This window comes from Ascaphus truei, chromosome 7, assembly GCF_040206685.1.
Source record: "Ascaphus truei isolate aAscTru1 chromosome 7, aAscTru1.hap1, whole genome shotgun sequence".
NCBI classification, from domain to species: Eukaryota; Metazoa; Chordata; class Amphibia; order Anura; family Ascaphidae; genus Ascaphus; species Ascaphus truei.
Window position 1 is genome coordinate 38,069,744 of NC_134489.1, and position 19,173 is coordinate 38,088,916.

The 19,173-nt window shown below is 48.8% G+C and overlaps 2 protein-coding genes across 4 annotated transcripts in view; one reads left to right on the forward strand and one right to left on the reverse strand.

The window, feature by feature from the left end:
• Window positions 1–1,920, forward strand: part of DCAF8 (DDB1 and CUL4 associated factor 8) — a 34,915-nt gene extending 32,995 nt beyond the window's left edge. For all 3 annotated transcript variants that reach the window (XM_075607747.1, XM_075607748.1, XM_075607749.1), the window contains one exon: window positions 1–1,920. This exon is cut by the window's left edge. The gene's annotated coding sequence lies outside the window, so the exon portion shown is untranslated.
• Window positions 1,921–3,474: 1,554 nt separating this feature from the next.
• PEA15 (proliferation and apoptosis adaptor protein 15) overlaps window positions 3,475–19,173 on the reverse strand; it is a 68,378-nt gene continuing 52,679 nt past the window's right edge. Inside the window, exons 3-4 of the mRNA XM_075607751.1 lie at window positions 16,671–16,826; window positions 3,475–11,998 (exon numbers count right to left, since the gene is read on the reverse strand). Coding sequence (XP_075463866.1) covers window positions 11,934–11,998; window positions 16,671–16,826 — 221 coding nt within the window. The 3' untranslated portion in view covers window positions 3,475–11,933. The remainder of the gene's footprint in view (window positions 11,999–16,670; window positions 16,827–19,173) is intronic.

The following is a 19,173-nucleotide window of genomic DNA, read 5'->3' on the forward strand; positions in this document are numbered from 1 at the left end:
ATGGGGTTCATTTTCCTCTGCTCCCCCCACCCCCCATACCTGCATTGAGTCTTAAATATTGTGGAGTCGGCACTTCTCCAGACTGCTCTACGAGCTCGTGGTACATTTCCTGACTATGTTTTCCTTGCGTGTGTATTGGGAGCTGATGCCCATCAGGGAAAATCTGAGTGCAGGTGGCAGTGACCTGTGCAGTTCAGACAGCAGGATCCTGTATTTGTAAGTTTATCATCCTGGAACAATCTCTCTCGGCCTATTTATCTGGCCGGAGTCTGAATCCCAGCGGCAGGAGAAGACCGTCTCTGCCTCAGGAGGTTTTCACTCCGCTTGTGGCAATGCAGTTAAACAAAATGACCTTTTTAAGCTTTTCCTCTCGGCTCTTCCGTTAGGTGTTTGGGTAAAAGCTCAGTGCAGAACCGAGTTCTGCAGTTTCTTCCTTCATTTCTCGCCACTTTGGACAGTGCCGTGTCATGCCCGATTAGCCTTCAATGTATTGGGCTTTTCTCATGTAGTTGCAGTTCTGCCTTCAGCAATGCGCAGGGAACTGAAACCAGCACGTACCAGGGTTAGGGGAGAGAGGCCCAGGCAGATGGACGGGCTCAGCAAGTCTGGTGTTTCCAGCTCTAACTTCATTGCAGTTTCCTTCACGGCAAACGCACAGGGCTTGTAGTTTAGGATAGGGTGGGCCTGACACAATTGGGCCAGGGGGTCTCGCTACAAGCTATCGTTATCATGCATCTTGCTACAGAACGTTGGTGGGAATACCCACGCGTTTAGACCCGGTAGTGCTAAAATGGCTAGAGATTGTGTTCTGGAGCGTAGTGATTTAACCATCATAATACTATAGCCTTAGTTGAGGTCTTTTCGGGTGTGTTGGAGAAACCGTAAGCATTTTCTTGCTTTGCTGCAAACAGGACACGGATTAGTTTGCTGGCCCTACTGGCAGTGTATAGGTTTATGGTTTTTGTGACGGGCCTCACTGTGTACACCAGGGTTGGGCAACTCCAGTCCTCAAGGGCCACCAACATGTCGGGTTTTCAGGATGTCCCAGCTTCAGCACAGGTGGCTCAGCCTTTGACTGAGCCACAGCTTGACCTACTTGTGCTGAAGCAGGGATGTCCTGAAACCTGGTTGGTGGCTCATGAGGACTGGCATTGCCCACTGCTGGTGTATAACCCATCATGTGTCTGCACTGCTGTACCTGATCTTTCTGGGCTAGCTGTACCTGTTTAAGCAGAGCTGTGCATTTATTGGTCAATGTCTGGCATTGCGTGAAGCAATAATTGATCAGGGGAATATCTTCTTTACTTCATACCCCAGGCTGACTCTTTAATTTATGGCTTCCTTCAAGATTTCTAATATCTGAGGTTCGTATGGCAGATGAAGCATTGACTCCTGCAGTATTGCACGTCAAACTCCCTAGATCGCCCACAAAGCACATTGTGCCGTAGGTCAGGTATACACACCAACCCCTGAAATCAGCTGTGGCCACATGCTCCTTGTGTGTACCCCTGTTGCTGTCATGCCAAAAACTAAGCGTACACTTTTCTTGTACACAGTTTTGGGGTCTTAAGAGGACAAGGCCTTTTTAATTGCCGGAGAGGTCAGTAACGCACTGCTTTTCATGCCCTTCCTCGCTCGGCAGTTAAAAGATCAATTATATTTATTCCAAGAATCCACGCTTTGGACAGCCAGTGTGGTTTAATGAAACCACGGGCCCCTCCCAATAATTAAGTGCCAATGAAATGCCCCATATTCCCCCCCTTTTTTCTTTCTTTCTACCTTGCTTCCCTAGTGCAATTCTATTTTTCTAATCTGCCTCTCACCTGGAGGAAGGAGGGATGCAGGATTTGTACATAATGCGGATGTTTGCACTTGTTCTCCTGATGTCATTAAACCTCTGTAGGGGGAAACCCCCCCCCCCCCCAAAAAAAAACAGATTTGCATTTATGAAAAGAAACTTATCGCTCACAAAACCAAACTTTCCAGATTTTGAGGCAGTAAAACGGCTTTGCTTATCACTGTTTTATTAGGGGCCCGGTATACATATGTGCATATGAATATTGAGCTTGATGTTTATGAAGTTGAAAATTGTTAAGTTTAAACAAAATGAATATTATATATTGAAATAAATGCAATAAGAGAAGTGAAAGAAAACGGGTGTTTTGCGTTAATAACGCAAGCGTGTTTTGTCTTTGCTGCCTGACGGGGCTAGGGACACACGGCAGCAAAAGGGTTAACTTATTGGTGGTTAAACAATGCACTTTACGTTGGCAGCTGCCATGGGAAGTGGCTAGCCCGGGGCTGTTGTGCTGTGAAACCCTGGACCCACAATGCACTTCACTAAAATTCTTCTGCTGGCTGTGTGCGCCATGGAAGATGTTTCTCCTCTGCGGTGCATGGGGAGCCTCGGGGGAGATCGGTATAGCCGCACCCACATGGGGAAACCAAATGAATGTTTAACTCTCCCACGTGCCGTGAAAGATTTCAGAACCAGGAAGTACCTGCAGCAAATGTGGAGGTAAGTGTCTGCAAACCAGGGGGGCACGGAGCTGAAATTAACGGGGTCCTGAGATCCCCTGCAACCTACGCAAAAAAAAAGGGGTTCAATCCCATTGGAAAGCTCCTTTATTGGATATTAGAAATTGATATATAGATATATTCACGCCCCCATAGTGTCAGCGTAACATGTTTTTAAAGCCAACCATCAAAGCTTTTTTAAACAGGACAGCACTAACCGATCTCTGCATATAAATACTGACACTGTTCATCGGCACAAAATCAAACACGGGAGAGGCAGTTATATTCAATACAATAAACTTTTATTAGCACAATTACAATTTTTTTGTGTATTTTTTTTTTTTTTTATTACATTTCGAGTTGAATGCAAAAGCAAAGCGAGGGTATTTCATCAGTTTCATTTGCCTCTAACAATATTCATTTCCCCCCCCCCACCCCCATTTTTATTTCTTTTTCATTATTTTTTTATTTTTTTTAAACAAAGTCTAGCACACAAGGAACTCTTGATGGATGTGTTCTATTCTAATGATCAGTGCAAACTGCTGTTAAAGGTATCATTTTCACATTCTGTTGCTTTCCGTCACCAAACCCTTCCCCTATCCCATTAAATCTCTACATCTGCTGCCATTGTGGAAGAAGCTACGTTACACCGGTGCCCCTGTTACCTGTGCCGATTGGCGGGGTGAAATGTTACGGCCAGTTAATGCTCTGGCTTTAAACTGATCCCTGCTCCTTACTCCGTATGTTGTGAAGTGCTCTGCTCCATTCAAATGCAAGCGCAGAAAAGGCTCTGTTGGATCTTTCTTCCATGTAGTAACACAGGAGGGGGTACGATACCTTTTTATTAGACCAACAAGTAGTTGATATGTTACAGGCTTTCGAGCCTCGCGGAGCTAGGGTACCTGATGAAGGACTCTGAGAGGTTGGAAAGCTTGTAACATATCAACTGCTTGTTGGTCCAATAAAAGATATTGTATCCCCTACTCCCCCTCTCTATGTTACTGCAATCAAAGTGTGTGTGTGTGTACACAGTATACTGGGGGGGGCGGGGGGGGGTGGTTGGGAGTTGTGTCAAATTTGGCGATTGCAGAGACTGAGTTAAACAGAAAATGAACGTCTCCCAAAAAATAAGCTTGGGGGGGTGGGGGTTTGTCTGAGAAATCTGAAATGTCAGGATTACAAGACGGGTGACACCGTAACAAGAGAAACATTTTGGGGGGGCTGACCTATTCCCCCTCCATCAGTCAGGGTGCCAGACTGCATAGCCAACACTGAATGAATATTTGTAGGGACCAAGTCCAACCTTTGGCATATACCACCTTCTACCGTCAAATATAACTTCAGCACAAGTGCAGCAGCTTGCAAATATATTTTTAAATATATATTTCCTATTTTTTGTTCATATTTTAAAAATATATTTATTTGTCATATATTTCTACCCCCCCTCCCATGTTTTTTTTTTTTTTTTTGATCGATATTTGAACATAGAAAACCAAAACTGGATTCCTCCATCTCAAGTCTTGTTTTGCTTGGCAATAAATTAACACTTAAACAGCAAGAGGAACACTTAATATTATATTTAATATACATATATTTATAATATATGTACACACAGTTAACACGGTCTGAGCATTGGGTGCTGGGAGAGAGCAAACAGAGATACAATTCAGCAATAGAACAAGCATATAAGAGGTGTTCAGTAGGGGAGCAGGCAGTGGGGGTTTCTCCTTGTTTTAAGGTCTTTTAGTGTATTTTGGTATGGCTGTTTTCCGTAGGCCGCTGGCGCTTCATTTCCCGACACGGAAAGGCGGAAGGGTGGGAGTTTGTATATAAAAGTTTAAAGGCCACTTGCAAAATCCATTATTTTTTTTAACCCCGTAAATGTTTGACCAAAATGGGTTAAGATGCGCCTCTCTGTATAACATTTCTCTTGGAATGTAATTGGCAGGCGTCTGCCACACGCCCATGGGGAATAGTGTTTCCACAATACTCAGGGCACCATGTGTCTACCGTTTATCCCATCAAGGGATACCACCAACGTTACCCTCCTGCAGAGACTCCCCATCAGTTCACCGAAGTGCCTGTAAAACCGGTTCTACGCGGAGAGGAAATACCAGATTGCATTATTACGTTTAAACACAGAATTTGCTCTTCGCGTCCCAGCCGTAATAAGCATTTGTAAACGCATTGGCCATGTGCTGCTTTCTGTTATTTTAAATGTAGTCGATCATCTTTAACCTGTCGTCTGCCAATTACTCAATAACCCTAAAAGCTGGTCGTCTCCTGGAGCAGACTTTAGGGCAGGGGTGGCCAACTCCTAGGCCTCAAGGGCCACCAACCGGTCATGTTTTCAGGGTGTCCCTGCTTCAGCACAGCTGGCTCAGTCTTTGACTGAACCACTGATTGAGCCAGCTGTGCTGAAGCAGGGATATCCTTAAAACGTAACCTTTGGTGGCCCTTCAGGACTAAGAGTGGGCTACCCCTGCTTTTGTTATTTTGATGCACTGTTATCCGACACAGGCCCCTGGGTGTTTGGTTTGAAATGCTGTGATTTCTCTACAGAAATCCGTGTTCTCTGCGAGCGGACATAAAGTTCTGAAGCGTTATTTCTCTTTCAAATGGATTTCCAGGGTAACAGAGCACCTGTGATTTCTCCCCCCCCCCCCTTTTTTTTTGATTAGAGAGGAGTTCGGCAGCAAACCCAAAGCCAGTTAAGGAATTAAGTAGAAAAGCTCACTGAGCATTGTGGGAAATAACCAAAAACACTGGTCACCTGACCCAAATGAAATATTAGGGATGAACTCGTCCAATAGATTGGAAAACTTGCTTTAAAGGATTGGCTGCCGATACATGTCTGACGCCCTTAATGGCGGCAATGTTCTTATCGGTGAATTATACAAACTAGTGCCGTGTAATGGTGACTCCGTAGTAAGGAGGCAGGTACTCCGGATCTGTCCCGATACAGGCAGCGACCTTTTATCTTGTGGGAACACCCAAGGCAATAGAACACAGAATGTAATATATCCTGTGGCTTCCTGCCACTGCTGCTGTACACAGCTGATTAATATTTCATCAAGTGCCCTGAAATCTGTCTCATGCCCTTCTTTCTTATCTAGAGAACGCAGAACAGCTGTGATCTACAACTGGGCAACAGGCTGAAAATGCATGGGCGACCGGTCACTTTGCATTTTTTTTTAACCCTTCTGTTTCCATAGGGGCTTGCAATGTGTTGCAGACCTGCTTGGCACCGAGAGGGTTAAACTTTGTAATTTCTCTCTATATTGCAGTTGATTTGGGCTTTGGTCACAGAGGGGAAACTGACTTATTGACCCTATGTTGCCATAAGAAATAGGTTTAAAAGGCCACTTCAGGGGACATTCCCCGGGTCATCAAGAAACACAGTCTAATTGTTAACAAGATAATACAGGAGTAGCCAACTCCAGTCCTTGAGGGCCACCAACAGGTCAGGTTTTAAGGATATCCCAGCTTCAGCACAGGTGGCTCAATCAGTGGCTGTCGAAGATCTCCTTAAAACCTGACCTGTCGGTGGCCCTGGCAGACTGGAGTTGAGGACCCCTGGGTTAACTAATACAGAACCCAAGATGATTTTGTGGAATAACCAACCTGCGGGAGTGACCCTCCCTTAAATCTGAGGCCCTGGGGGGTTTATGAACGCGAATCTCTCCAAAGGAATGAGACTCCAACAGGTCTGTTAACCTTTTTGTACCAAAGGAGCCTTCGTGGTTTAATTACTTTGGCCGGCACTGTGTACAGTATATGGATAGGTGGAAAAGCGACAGGACAAATATTGGCCTTCAAAGTTGTATACCAAATGACCTTTTAATTCCCTTTGCTGCTAGGGACCTTCAATGAATGGGTTATGCTTTCCTGTGGACTGTATGAGTGCCCCAGACTAGGCTATCATCGCCCCAGTGCGCTCAATAAGATATGGGTTACATATTTGTGGAGCAAATGATGACATTAGAATGTAATCGTTTGTAGTCAAGTGGGTTAAACACATGTGGATCATCTATCCAGCAACACCAACATAATAAATCATTATAATAAAACGGATTTTTCTTAAATTGTAACATTTTTAGCACCGGTTGGAATTGATAGGAACAGAATTTGCCAGCCAATAAGAATCATGCCTATTTCATATCTGCTGTGAAAGCTCCGCCCCGATTTGGTCCGTGGCTTCACCTGCACAGACTTGAAGAATGGGTATCCCAATGAAGCCATTGCAAAGCATGGGCGCGACCTAGATGTTGAAGGTAAAGATCCAAATGAATACGAGTTGAGGGCTGTTGCTATACATTGATGGTGTGACCAGGGCCGACGATTGGGGGGTGGGGAGGGAGGGGAAGCTGGTACAAATTACTGGGGGCCCGGGGCCCAACTATGTTACTTGCTGCCACCTCCTGGACCGTAGCGTCAAATGCTGCTGCAGATGTCCCCAACGTGATGTCACATGGTGTCTCGTTGCCATGTGACGTCGCAACGTCATGTGACGTCAGTTCAGGAGGGGGGCGGCAGCAAGTAAGGCGGCCGCCACAGCTAAGGGCGGGAGAAAAAAGAGCTGCTGGGGGCCCCCGAAACATTTTGTTCACCGGGGCTTCAACCCGCTCTGGGCGGCCCTGAGTGACACTACACAAGGCCATTGCTGCCTTCCCATGAATTCGACCAGGAGTGCTCAACTCCAGTCCTCAACCCCCCCACCCCTCAACAGGTCAGGTTTTAAGGATATCCCAACTTCAGCACCGGTGGCTCAATCAGAGGCTCAGTTAAAGACTGAGCCTCTGATTCAGCCACCTGTACTGAAGCAGGGACTGACTGACTCACTTGTGCTGAAGCAGGGATATCCTGAAGACGTGACCGGTTGGGGGGGTGGGGTTTGAGGACTGGAGTCGAGCCCCCCTGCATTAGACTGCCTGCAAGACTTAAGATGCCTGTAATAAAGGGGCACTACATATTTTTCAATGAGGGTGGCGTTGGGTGGCCATCCAGAAGTGACAAACATAGACAACAAAATGCAGTAACAGACACAGCAGCGAGACTGATGTGCGCTCCCGCCCAGCGTGCTGAATGAAGCAAAGACAGCACAGATTCCTTCTGGCCCTTGGCAAGTTGGGTGGAAACACACAAAAAGGAGCAGGTGAGTGGATCCAGATTGAACACAGAACAAGCCTTTGTTTTACTTTTGAACGGGCGCAGAGGGCGTTTGTATGGGGGTAATCCAGGGGTGGCAAACTCCAGTTCTCAAGATCCCCTCCCCCCCAACAGGTCAGGTTTTCAGGATATCCCTGCTTCAGCACAGGTGACTCTGTCGGAGCCACCTGTGCTGAAGCAGGGATATCCTAAAAACCTGACCTGTTGGGGGGGGGGGGGGAAATCTTGAGAATTGGAGTTGGGAACCCCTGGGGGGGTAACCATATTATTTGCATTGTATAATCCATGCCTTTTGCTTGTAGGAACCGTCTAGCTCCAGATCTGTCTGCCATGAACATCTTAACCTATCAATTCACTTCACCTGCCTTCCCACTGAAATGCACAGTGCATGTGAGAGGCTGCTTGTGGTAAATAAAAATAAAGGGGGAAGTAGGAGTCCATTTTTAAATTGGGAAACTTGAGCCCTACTCATTGCAATGCGGTGAAGGGGGTAAATATAGATGCTGTTTCTTGCATTTTGGAATGAAACCTCCCTTTGTGGCTCCTGTCCCATTCATTGTTCCATCTAACATTTTATCCTTAGCTATATTATTGATCACAATAAAGAGAATATCTATTTCTACCTGCCTTCCTGCGGCACTGATCCATGTGTATACCTGCCAACGCCTTCCTTGTGATAACCCAGTTCTGGTTTTGCTGTCGCCCTCCCCACACTTGGTTCTAGAAGAGTACGATCTGAAGAGTGACGGGACTGGATCATTATCTTACTCCTTACTCTCCATTGGTCCATTTGCCACACCCAGGGCACCTTCCCCCACTCCAGGTTTTGTTATTCACCAACAATAATCAGCCTCTTCCCTGGGTTACTGCAGTGTTTTCCAAACCCCTTCTCGTGACGCTCGGCCACACCAGGTTTTGGGAATAACCAATGCATCCAGATGAATGCAGGAGTGGCGATTAATGTTTCTCTCCTTTAAAAAAAATCAAGTTTAGGGGGGGGGGGGTGTCTCTTTGGAGCGTAACAATGGCTAATTCCACAAGGCTTCTAATCCAAAAGTAGCGCCCCTCCTCTCTTGCCTGCCCCGGTACTTGAGCCCCTCTCTCCTACCTTGAAGCTGCGGGGTCATGTGACGTCACATCACGTGACTTGCGATGTCATTTGACGTGTGTCACATTGTGTCACATGACCCGTTGCCATGGCGATGCGTTACAGCGTCTGAATCACGGTAAGTTTAGTGTTGCAGAGGCCTCACACCTTCCCCGGCATGTCATTTAAATGCCTTGGGGAAGAGCACTGGGCCTTGGCAACCTACCCCCCCCCCCGCCCCCCCCCCCAGCTTGCGCACCCCTGTCCTACAGTATATTTACAGCAAACCCGTGGGCTGCTGTATGTAACGGAGCGCCATTCACATATAGGGTTGCCAGGTGGCTTCTCCAAAAATACTGGACACCATTGTGATAGGTGCGACACGCTCTAGACACCCACTCCCCCCCCCCTCTCGCTTCTCTCTGCTCCATGCTGTTTCCTCTCCTTGGCCCCATGCTCCTGACACCTCCTGATTGGCTGCATTACCCAGCAGCAGCCAATCAGGATGGAGGAAGCTGCTCCGCCCCCTAGCAACAACCCTGCTCTCTCCCTGCTCGGGGAAATCCCGCAGCCCCCCAATTCGGTCAGATCACTGTCCAGCGAGGTAATACCGGTATATACATACATGTCCAGTATTACATCTCATTTTTTTACTGGACAGTATTCAAATACAGGACAGTCCGGTCCAATACTGGACTCCTGGCAACCCTATAATATCAGCTCACCAGCTGGATTGGGATCGAGATGTGTGAAATACTCGTCAAAAACCCCCCAACAATTCCAAGGTCGTATGATCTTGATGTGCAAGGTGACATTATAATGTGCTATGGGACCTAGTTTAAAATAAATAAAATTAGCGTAAATTTGCTCCCCCCTTCCCCCCCCCCCCCCCAAAGAAAAATGATGATTTCACAATTTCATTAAAAAACCCAAAAATTTGGACAATAACGTCAAATTGTAAAAAGAAATACTGCGAACTCTATTGCGACCGGTTCACACATCTCTCGTCAAGAGCCTCAGATCGGCCAAAACCTGTCGCTGCTCCAGGGGTTTGATGAACGGATTCAGATAAAGCCGCTTGGCTCAGTATTTCAGGCGGCAGCCTCGCAGCTGTGGGTTTCATTCTGATTTCATTTCATCATCTGTTATTGTTCTGCCAGCTGCAGCCGGCCGCTGTATACGGTATATAGAAAGAGGCACCTCGTTTTATAGCATTCACCCCCAGTATTTTACATTATGGAGGGTGACTGGGGCTTGGCAGGTACCAGGCTGCAGATTACCTGGACAGAACCAGACAATCTGGGGGGGGGGGGAGGTTGCTCCTTCTACAATTAGGATAACCTCTGCTAGGGGGCTACGAACACAAGCAGTGGTCTCAGTGACAGCTTTAATCTGCTGATTCCTGTTCTAATCCAGGGGTGGAAAACTCCAGTCCTCAAGGGCCACCAACAGGTCAGGATTTCAGGATATCCCTGCTTCGGCACAGGTGGTTCAATCAGTGGCTCGGTCAAAGACTGAGCCACCTGTGCTGAAGCAGGGATATCCTGAAAACCTGACCTGTTGGCGGCCCTTGCGGACTGGAGTTGGCCACTCCTGCAAATCTAATCTCTGTGGGTTCCATACACAACCTCTCCACAGCCAGAGCTGCCTGTATTGCAGATCCCTCTGGCAGTGTGGGGGTTAAGTTGCTGACCTGCTGATAGTAACATTACAATATGGATTTGATACATGGGTGTTACGGGCACTTGCAGTAAATAGATGATATTGATTGGCCGTGCCTGACCTCTTTCTGTTTAGTGTGCACTAACTACATCACATACGGGAAACTATTTCCCCACTTCCTTTGTACCACCAACCATCTCTCCTTCCTGTCTCTTCCCATCATCCGCCTGCTGCTTTTCTTCCCCCATTCCCTTCTGGCTTGGTGAACCCCTTCTCTCCCCTCCCCCCCCCCCCACTTTGCAACGCATGGAGGTTCTCTCCAGCAGGGACGAGGTTAAGATCCCCCAAATGTCCGCATTCTAGCGAGTGGGGATTTTTGCCCCTACCCATCGTGTCATTCCAAAATAAGTCACATCATTCTTAACCCCCTCCCGCCCCCCAGTGCCGGAAAGGCCCGCACCGTCTTGCAGCGATTACTCACGACTTAAGCCCTGGCATTTCCCAATGCTTTTCCATCTCTCGGGGCAGGGTTTCATAATAATGCGCAGGAAAGCCCTGGAGTGTAAGAAATATGCCTACTGCAGTGATCCACCCTGGAGGTGGCTGCATGAATGGCTCAGAGATCATTGTAAAGAGCGATCGCTGGTATTTAAATATACAAATACAACGTTGTGGGTCTACAGCATCTGGTCACCTGCAAATATCTTTAGGACAATCGTCTCAGGGCCCCAGTTAAACTGAACCCCTGTCTATATATAACTAGAGGGGTTGATTCGGGGATGGATATGCACTTTAAAAAGAAATGCACTGAAATTGCTGTAGAATGGATGGGATCGCCCAGGCATTCAAATGGTTCCGAGAAGGCTGGGATAGAAATGACACAAGCCCTTTGCCTGTCTAATCATCTACCTGCGGCTTTGTTTAGCAGGTAAAGGCTCTGAATTCCGAGTGCAGTGTTCCATACAGATCCAGCCACCGTCTCCTCGTTACACATCAAAGATGCTACGCACACTGACGCTAACATTCACAGGCCCTTGCTCTGCGGCGTGTGCACACACACACAAAGCTCTCAACACAAGCCGTAGTCTGCTACAGCGGGTCCCCAGGGAGGGTTTAAAAAGGTTTCATTTGCATAGAAATCTCCAAACCACAAAAAAATATAGTAAATTAGCCACGTGTTATCCCACAAAGTTCATGGAAACCCCCCCCCCCCCCCCCCCCCAAAAAGTATACTTCTATTAAAACGCACGCTTACGGAAACACACGCCGCTGGGCAGACTGCAGGGCACGGAGCACACACAATGGGGTTAAGACTGTTGTTAGTGGTCATTGGTGGTCGCGGGTCTCCTCTCGCCCCGTCCCGCGCTCCGATCTTGCTCCCGGCGAGGGGGGCAGTGCAGGTTCGGCGAGAGGACGGGAGCTGGGAGATCCGCGGTGAATGGGTGAAAATGATGACGGAGGCCAACAGGGTCGAGTCATCGGCTCTCTCCTCCCTTCTTCAGGCTTTCTTGGGGGGTGGGGCCAGCTTGATGATTTCCTCTTCTGAGGGTTGCCGTATAATGTCTGCGGGAAAGGATACAGTCACTCTATGCAAAGGGTTAAAAGGCACACACCGTCCCCGGGTCACGGGTCTTTCAGAAACGGGGCGAGCCGCCCTTCCAACATGTAGAGCTACTTACTTATTTGTGGAGGCCACTGTGAAACAGGACAGGCTCGGGGCTGCACTGGTGTCGCCTCTCTACAGCAACATTTTCTATCTCTCCCTTCCCCTCTCCAAGCCGCACCGTCCCCCTACCGCATTCAGTCAAAAACACGGCAGACCCTTCTGGCGCAATAATGAAGGAGTTAACAGTATGGGTCAAGGGTTGGCAACTCCAGTCCTCAAGGGCCACCAACAGGTCAGGTTTTAAGGATATCCCAGGTTCAGCACAGGTGGTTCAATCAGTCCGAGCTTCAGCAAAGGTGGCTCGAACAGTGGCTCAGCCACTGGTTGAGCCACCTGTGCTGAAGCAGGGATATCCTGAAAACCTGACCTGGGTGGCTCTTGAGCACTAGAGTTGCTCACCCCTGCTATAGTTATGTGTGCCACCTGTTTTTTTTGTTCCCCAGACCGACCGTTCTCTCTTTACTCTGCCCCATTCTCGCACTCTCTCCTCCTCCCCCACAGCAAGGTCAGGCCGCTTATCCTTGTCACTTCAGCACCTGTGTTATGAAAGCGGAAGGGACACCCCCTCACCGCAAGCTCTCCTCGGGCGTTCTATTTCAGTCCCGCGTACCCTCCTTTGTCTTCATGGTGCTTGTTCCAAGGTCAACTCAACACCTATCACATGTGCCTCCGAAGAGAGATACAGCCGGTGCCCCGGCTTTGTGTAAGCTCACATGTTTACCTGGCTGTGTCGGTCTAACCTTGTGTGTGCGCTCCTGCTCTGCGTGTGCTTGAAAGAGCGCATTTCACACACATTTTGTTTCTATATAAGGTTGTGTGCATGTTTCTGTTGATGCCTGTATTAGGACCCAATGCTATCTAAGGCAGCGGTGCGCAAACTGGGGGGCTGGGAGCGCGAGACTGCCTGCGGCGGGGGTGCGCGGTTTACAGAGGCCCTGCGCGCTTCCTGAAGGCACTTAAATTAAGTGCCGGGGGAGCTGCAGGGCCTCTGTAAACCTTTACTTACCTTGGCTCCACACGCGTCGCCATGGCAACGCGGCGTCAAATGACGTCATGTTGTTATGGCAACGTGACATCACGACACCGGAGCCGACGCCAGCGGGGGTGAGTGGGGCGGGGGGGGGAGAGGGGGGGGCGCGGGGGTGAAGTGACCACCGGCAGGGGGGCGCAGGGAAAAAGGTTTGTGCCCCCCTGATCCAAGGCTACGGCCCCGCTGTCTGCGCTGTACGCGCGCCTGCCGGGCTGACGTCACCAGGGAGGTTCGCCTTCATTGTGTGGGTAGCTTCGGGGAGCGCAGGTATCACCATATGTGGAATTAAAAAATAATATACATAGTGTAATATGTTCCAGGGATGTTTGTAATTTCTTGGATTCAGCAAAATGGGGACTCGCACTGTTTGTGTGTAGGTTTATACCTGATTTTATATACAGCGGAGCTTTTTAAAAAGAAGTCCCTCTTGAATCTGTTACGGCTATACGGAGGTTAACAACTTCAAAGATACCTTTTATATGCCTGGTACAGGCACCACAATGTAAGTGCATATCTCACCATTTCTACATTGAACGAATTGCATGTTGTGAACGTACTTCACTATTGGGCTTTTTCTCTTATCTTCCCTTTCAACGAGGAGCGCTGAAAACCTTGAACCTTTTTATTTCTAGGATTCAGCAAAATGGGGACTCACACTTTCCCAGACAATAGACCGCATTTTCCACGCAGATGTGGCTTAGGATATCCAAACTTCTATACTCAGGTAGGTGGATGGCAGTGCTCTCAGTGTGATGTTTCCTCAATAGGACAAAAATGACACTTTAGTGCAACATTGTTTGTGCAATAAAGAAGTGTATTAAAACAAATGGTATGACACTCACATGAGTAAGGTGTAGCATGGACACATAAGGCCTCGTCCATGGTAAGCGCTTGCTCGCTGAAGCGTGCTGACGCTCGCTCATGCTTGGCACTGAGCCCCTACAGCCGCAATTAGAGCGGCTTTAGTAGGGGCTCGCCTACGCTTCCGCGCGCTTGCCCGCCCCCGTCCCGCCCCGCCCCCTGACGGCGCGCAGGGCAAGCAACCGCAAGGCCAGGGAAAGTCCCCGCACACACGCTCACCCGCGCTCGGCACTTAGATAAACAAAAAAATTATACTTTCCCGCGTGCTCAAATACCCGCAATACCCCCCCCCCCTGCGCGCGTAAATGCAGGACACCCGGCGCTCATGCTTGGAGCGCTCTCCAAGCATGAGCGCGCTCAGCGCCAGAGGGGAGTCAGCCTAAGGCTGCATCCATGGTCGGCAGACCGTGCGGAGGCGTGCGCACGCTGACCGATCAAACTGCCCAAGGCAGTGATCGCTTCCATGCGCCGTGCGGAAGCGGGAAGGGGCGCGCGTTGCACAAGAAATAAGTTCAAACTGAACTCCGCCGCCAGCGTTTTTAGGTATAATCCCGTTCTTAGGTGTAGTTACCGTGAATTAGAGTGTTCTAGGACACAATAGCAGCACAGTACTCAACCCTGAGAGAGATTTCTGATTTCTGAGAGGGGGAACAGTTAGCCATGGGGTATTCAACTCCAGTCGTCAAGTTCCCCCAACAGGTCAGGTTTTCAGAATATCACTGCTTCAGCACAGGTGGCTCAATCAGGCTCTGCTTCAGCACAGGTGGGTTAATCAGAGGCTCCGTCTGATTGAGCCACCTGTGCTGAAGCTGGGATATCCTGAAAACCTGACCTGTTGGGGGGGAGAGGGGGGGGGGCTTGAGCGCCCCTGAGAGCCTATTGATATGGGGTAACTGATACATACAAGGTTGATCCTGTCTTTTAAGAGGGTAGATGATTTCATTGTGGGGGAGGGGGGGCAACTAATGTGTATAATGATATTCCTCTGAAATATAAGTGCAGACATGTTCAACTGGGTGATCCCATTAATGTCTGTGGGAACAACTGTCCATAAGCACCATCATGTTTAAAGGGGTCACCCAAAGCTTCTATATGGGAAACAGATGTATGTTTGAAGAAGGGGGAAGCAGAGTTTTAAGAAGATGGCCCCATTGAAGTCTATATCAGCAACTAATGTGCGTGAGTAAGAGGTTTCTAACGAGATGATATCATTGGAGTCTTAGACAAGTGTTTTTCAACAGTGGTTCCTAGGAGCCCTTGGGTTCCCCGGGCGTCCCCTAAAATGTTTCCCTGCAACTTTCTGGTCATTTCACAATGGTAACAAATACAGAAGAATTTACAATGCATCTGATCTCAGACGCGCTATTAGAGAGGATTGGGGTTCCTTATGCATCTGATCTCAGACGCGCTATTAGAGAGGGTCGGGGTTCCTTATGCATCTGATCTCAGACGCGCTATTAGAGACTGTTGGGGTTCCTTACAATGCATCTGATCTCAGACGCGCTATTAGAGAGGGTTGGGGTTCCTTATGCATCTGATCTCAGACGCGCTATTAGAGAGGGTCGGGGTTCCTTACAATGCATCTGATCTCAGACGCGCTATTAGAGAGGGTTGGGGTTCCTTACAATGCATCTGATCTCAGACGCGCTATTAGAGAGGGTTGGGGTTCCTTACAATGCATCTGATCTCAGACACGCTATTAGAGAGGGTCGGGGTTCCTTACAATGCATCTGATCTCAGACGCGCTATTAGAGAGGGTTGGGGTTCCTTATGCATCTGATCTCAGACGCGCTATTAGAGAGGGTCGGGGTTCCTTACAATGCATCTGATCTCAGACGCGCTATTAGAGAGGGTTGGGGTTCCTTACAATGCATCTGATCTCAGACGCGCTATTAGAGAGGGTTGGGGTTCCTTACAATGCATCTGATCTCAGACACGCTATTAGAGAGGGTTGGGGTTCCTTACAATGCATCTGATCTCAGACGCGCTATTAGAGAGGGTTGGGGTTCCTTACAATGCCTCTGATCTCAGACGCGCTATTAGAGAGGGTTGGGGTTCCTTACAATGCATCTGATCTCAGACGCGCTATTAGAGAGGGTCGGGGTTCCTTACAATGCATCTGATCACAGTCGCGCTATTAGAGAGGGTTGGGGTTCCTTACAATGCATCTGATGTCAGACGCGCTATTAGAGAGGGTCGGGGTTCCTTACAATGCATCTGATCTCAGACGCGCTATTAGAGAGGGTCGGGGTTCCTTACAATGCATCTGATCACAGACGCGCTATTAGAGAGGGTCGGGGTTCCTTACAATGCATCTGATCACAGACGCGCTATTAGAGAGGGTCGGGGTTCCTTACAATGCATCTGATCTCAGACGCGCTATTAGAGAGGGTTGGGGTTCCTTACAATGCATCTGATCTCAGACGCGCTATTAGAGAGGGTTGGGGTTCCTTACAATGTATCTGATCTCAGACACGCTATTAGAGAGGGTTGGGGTTCCTTACAATGCATCTGATCTCAGACACGTTATTAGAGAGAGTTGGGGTTTTTCAGGATGTCACAATATAACTATAGGGTTCCTTAACCAAAAAAAAAGGTTAAACACTGCCTTAGACTACTGAGCCTGTGTGTATAAGGTGTTGATCTGCAAGGAAGCCCCTGTTATAAGTTTCTCTCACCTTTGTATTTTTTGGCACTGGGGATCCGAGTGAGTTTTGTGTCGAGTTCTTCCTCTGCTGAGATCTTCAGCACTTTGGTCCTGTAATCTATGACCATGGTGAGAAGGTCAGGGCGTCGTGAGATCTCAAAGATGTGTTCGATGTATGAGAGGTTATCTGTGAGAGAGGGAGAGACGTGCAGGTGAGACCGTGCGAGACGCTATGTAGAACTGCTTCGCAACTAGAGAACAGGTTCCTTCATACTAACATCAAGCATTCCCCGTGCAAAGCGCACTGATAACTGGGAGTGCTAATCAATGAGTTGTTCTTGCTCTAAAGCAGGGGTGCTCAACTCCAGTCCTCAAGGTCCCCCCAACAGGTCAGGTTTTCAGGATATCAGTGCTTCAGCTCAGTTGGCTCAATCAGTCCCTGCTTCAGCACTGGTGGTGCAGTCTTCGACTGAGCCTCTGATCCACCTGTGCTGAAGTTGGGATACCCGGAAAACCTGACTTGTTTCGGGGGGGGGGGGGGGGAGGGGAGGGGGGCTTGAGGGTACCCCTGCCCCAAGGACCCCCATAATCACCATATACAAATAAACCTCTGAAGCTTCAGCAAAAACAAGCCCCCTTGTCTGTATACAGAAGCGTGGCGCACTTCTCGGTACGAGTGTTATAGAAAAGAAGCTTCCTTCACAGCTGCTGCGTGGAGCTATAAAAACACCTCTTTTCGACAGAAATAAGATATAAACATAAAATGTCAAAGTAATGCTGTTATTCTGTAAATGTGACATCTCAGACGCCTGTTACAATGTCACATGTGGAGCCCACACGTGTGCCACCTCTTCGGTGCGTGACCTTGTCTTAGCCTTCATTCTTCCTGTCACTTCATACACGTTATATTTAAAGATCTGTCGTGTTCCCCCCCCCCCCCCCTCTTTCGCCCTTCCCCGGGAGCGCACGCTCAGTTCCTTTTAGTCTCTCTGTGTATTATTGATGCAGCTGTGCATCATTATCACTGGCTCTCCTTTGGACCACTTGTACATTATCTTTACATCCCTCTGGAGATGCGGCCGCCCGAACTTGACTCAATTCCCCCCTCCCATCAATATAGTGAGAAGTGGGTATCACACAATTAACAATGCAGCAACTTCAATTTATCAGCTTCACTAAAGCCTTGCCCCCGCTGCCTACTACAGCGTCCGCTGTGGCGGACGCTGAATGCACGAGAGCCCTCCCCTCAATGGCGCCGGGCCCGCTGCGAGGGGGGGCCGCAGCGCTCAGGCGAGAGTTGCTCCTGCTCTCAATAGAATTGAGAGCAGGACTCGCGTCGAGCGATTAGGCACGCCCCCCGGCGGTTCAGCCAATGAGGGCAAACCTGCCGGGTGACGTCATGGCTGCGCCCCTGTCACTCCCCCGCCACACCCTCCCCCCGGTCTCTCTTCCTGCAGTGAGCTGCAGACCGGGGAATCGGCTGAACGCGCCGCCAATATCGCGGGCGCGCGTTACAACGGAGATACCGGGGCCTTAGCCTTAGAGTGCATTACCCTGCTTGTCAATATGGAAAAGACCTCGGTGAGACCTTCTATTAATGGTCTTTAAAACGTTTTTCTCACCTCCTCCTTCCTCTTGGTAATTCTTCTCTGTCTATATCAGGGGTGGGCAACTCCAGTCCTCAAGGGCCACCAATAGGTCAGCTTATCAGGATATCCCTGCTTCAGCACAGGTGGCTCAATCAGTGGCTCAGTCTTTGACTGCACTAGCGGTGCTGAAGCAGGGATATCCTGAAAACCTGGCCTTTTGGTGGTCCTTGAGGACTGGAGTTGCCCACTCCTGATCTACGCCATAACATCCCGCTCTCTCTCATACTACAGATGTAGCTATGCTAACTGCCTTCTGTGCCACTTCCACCCACGGTCACGGCACTCGAGGATTAACGTGTTCCATTAGTGTTCTGGAACCTCCCTGTATATTTCCCTGTTCTGATGATGCCATTACGCCTCAGTGTAATTTTGCTACATTGTTACTTTCACTTGGCTTCCCAGTCTATTGCCCTGGCAAACCCCTGCACTTCTTAGTTAGTTGAGCTGTTCCTTCTTTCCCCTGCTAGTTGGCACAGCCTGACTGTATTTCCTACTTGCCCAGGCTAGCATGCTTCATTTTAGATCTAGCAGCCATCTTGGAGAAGTCACCTCACCTACTCCTCTGGTAAAAGCTATTGTAATTTACCTATACCTATATCTTGCATTATCCCACTGCTATCCTAGCTCCCTTTCCCCTCCATTGCTCCCATGCCCCAGTGTTTTCCCTCAGTACCTTTCCTCCTTTTTATTTGTATGTTGTTGCCCAAAATAAACACTTCCGCAAACAAGAAGATTCCCTTGCTTGGTATATGGGATTGGTTAAGCTGCCTGCCTCTACTCACTTGCCTCAGTGAGCTTGAGTCAGAACAATTAGGAAGCACGAACCCCCCTCCGTAGCACGATCGTGGCAGACAGTCTCCGGCGCCTTGCACATTTGCTTCCTGG